A 2,709-nucleotide genomic window follows, 5' to 3' on the forward strand; every position below is an offset into this window, starting at 1 on the left:
GGATATTTGGATGTGGAGTAAAAGTATGAAGATATAAAAATAACTTTAGCAAAAATAGATATTGTGCAGGATGTCTATAATTGCTACCTTTTGCTTTAAAATAAGTACAGAAGTTATAGGTTCTTACCGTGCTATTTGACTACATTCAACAGTAAAATTAATGAATTCTGAAATCACAGTGATTTGAGTTACTAGATAAATCATGTTTTAATTCTAAGCTCTCGTAAATATAGTATGTTATATATATTAGTGGTTTTGACATGAAGTGAAATGTTATATAAATCAATAGGATATAAAAAACGATTTCATGCCATAATAGCAATCAATTTTATTTCACATGCCTATTACTGTCATGTGTAATCTGTCAGGTGACAAGTTGACACTTGACAGTGTTGTGTTTCGTAAACATGAAAATAAATCAACTAATACTTTAATAATGGATACAAAACCAGACAAAGTATTTCCAAGGCAAAAAATAAATCTGTTTCTCGTGAAGAACTATTAAATTTGGGGATAAAGATGTTTGTGTCTAAAGTATTTTATAAAAACGAGACATAACCTATGCGCTGTATATTTAACAATATTTTGTATCTTTTTCTAGGAGTTAGTGGACAGGATATTGCGTTTAGAGGCACATAATACACAACTAAAGTGTATTATAAGCAAGAATTTGAATAATGACGAGAACGGTGGCGTTAATACGAATAAAAAGCCTTTCAACTTTGCGAAGTAAGTCAATGGTTTTCAATTGAGATTATAACATGAAAACTTTAGATTCTAGGATGAATGTTAATAATTGACATCCATAGCTTCGAAAAATTATGTCCATAAAATAGGATGTATTATACCAAATTTCTAGTCTGACTGTCTCTCAGGTCTGAATTAAACACAAAGTCCATGCTGCTGTATATAAAACTTCTCAAAAAGATACCTATTTTTGAACCCTCAGCTGCCATTTCCGCCGGGTCTTACTCCACGTGATGTACTTCGGTTGGGACTACCAAGGTTTTGTGGTGCAAGAGGACTCTATACAGACTATAGAGCACCACCTTTTTCACGCCCTGACTAAGGCATGCTTAATAGAGAGTAGAGAGACCTCTCAGTACCATCGCTGTGGACGTACGGATAAAGGTGTTAGTGCTTTTGGGCAGGTAAGAGTTGTAATAAATATCTAGTAATTTTTTCTATGAACATATGATGAGCATGTTTTTAACCCGGTAGCAAGTTTTCTGTTTACTAGTAAAGTGTGCCAACAATAACATACCTGAGTTAATAAGAATAGCGCAAAGCCTGACAGAATAATAATATACTTTTCTGTAGATTGGATAATATTAGGGATGATGACAATAAGTTTCAAAACAACCAATAATTTCCAATTATTTTTATGCATTCTCCTGCTGTAAGGAAAATTTATGTTTCTACATATTTTTTTATGATAAAAAAACTAGATACATTTTTATTAAGATGACTACATTGTAATTTTAATTCTTTTTGAGTTTTTGTGTGTACATATTAATTTACAGGTAATATCATTATCCTTGCGCAGTAAACATCCTGTAGAGAAGCAGGATTTGCCAGAATCAATAACAACAGAGATGCAGTACAGTAAGATTCTAAACAGGTTGCTACCTAAGGACATTAGGGTGGTTGCCTGGATGCCTATACCTAAAGAATTGCCTGAGTATAGTGCTAGGTAATACAAGCCAATTGCAAGTAATTTTTAATTACACAGCTAATGTAATAGTATTCAATTGCTCACCAATTATTTTATTTTATTAAAAAAATGTTTTGTGTCTGCCTCAGATTGCCATAGACTTGAAAACTTATAACAAATTTTTAAATACATATACCATCCCCAGGTTCGACTGCATCAAACGAACATATAAATTCTATTTCCCGTTCGTCCCTCGACTTAGACGCCATGCGCCGTGCGTGCGCGCACTTATTGTCACGATTTCCGCCATCTTTGTAAAATGGACGTCGGTAATGGCGTATTGACGTTTACAAGGCACGTGTTGAGTGCTGATATTGTAGCTGTGGTTGAGAGAGACGGATTTACGTAAGTAAGCTCACTAAATGAGAAAGCTAGCGATCCTGACCAAAATGAAATTGATTTAAGCCATGTAAAACTTTGTATTCTAATTGGACCAGTCTAATTTTGCGATTGATCCTTAGTTGATTCTGATTGAACGATATTTTATTGATATTGGTCATAGGGCATGCCATTATAACCTAGACGACCTTTATCATAGTTTAAGATTATAATATGGTTTGGTTTCATTTTGATTTTGATCTTTTAATTTCTTTTTTAAATTTCTAGCAACATCTATGTACTCCCCTGGTGATAGAAGGCAACGCATTCCTCTGGCATCAGATTCGATGTATAATGGGTGTGCTGTTACTGGTGGGCAGGAAGGGAGGAGTCCTGACATTATTAGGAACTGCTGGATGTTGAAAAACTATCTAGGTATGCATACTGAAATTGTCGCCCCTCTTTCAAACATTTTCCATCCTCGATTACCCTTTGTGCTCATAAATATTACTAGTTCTCGCCGAGTATTTTGGCTACTCACTATTAAGATCAAGATACATGCCTAAATATTTATCTGTCCACCTACAAACCTCTTTCCCTTTTTTGTTATTCAAACCTTTTTAGATCCTTTTGAGTGGTATAACTACTTACCGCTAGATGACACTATTTATTAGTAA

At 34.0% G+C, this 2,709-nt stretch overlaps 1 protein-coding gene across 1 annotated transcript; it reads left to right on the plus strand.

Annotated features, from left to right (window-relative positions):
• The first annotated feature begins 376 nt into the window (after positions 1-376).
• LOC119191132 (tRNA pseudouridine(38/39) synthase-like) lies at positions 377-2,455 on the plus strand. The gene is made up of 6 exons (XM_037445019.1): positions 377-521; positions 602-729; positions 950-1,151; positions 1,524-1,693; positions 1,860-1,983; positions 2,321-2,455. Exons 3-6 carry the CDS (start codon positions 981-983, stop codon positions 2,453-2,455), a joined length of 600 nt encoding a protein of 199 aa, XP_037300916.1. The 5' UTR covers positions 377-521; positions 602-729; positions 950-980.
• The last annotated feature ends 254 nt before the right edge of the window (positions 2,456-2,709 follow it).

Source organism: Manduca sexta, unplaced genomic scaffold (assembly GCF_014839805.1).
Source record: "Manduca sexta isolate Smith_Timp_Sample1 unplaced genomic scaffold, JHU_Msex_v1.0 HiC_scaffold_1078, whole genome shotgun sequence".
Taxonomy (NCBI): Eukaryota; Metazoa; Arthropoda; class Insecta; order Lepidoptera; family Sphingidae; genus Manduca; species Manduca sexta.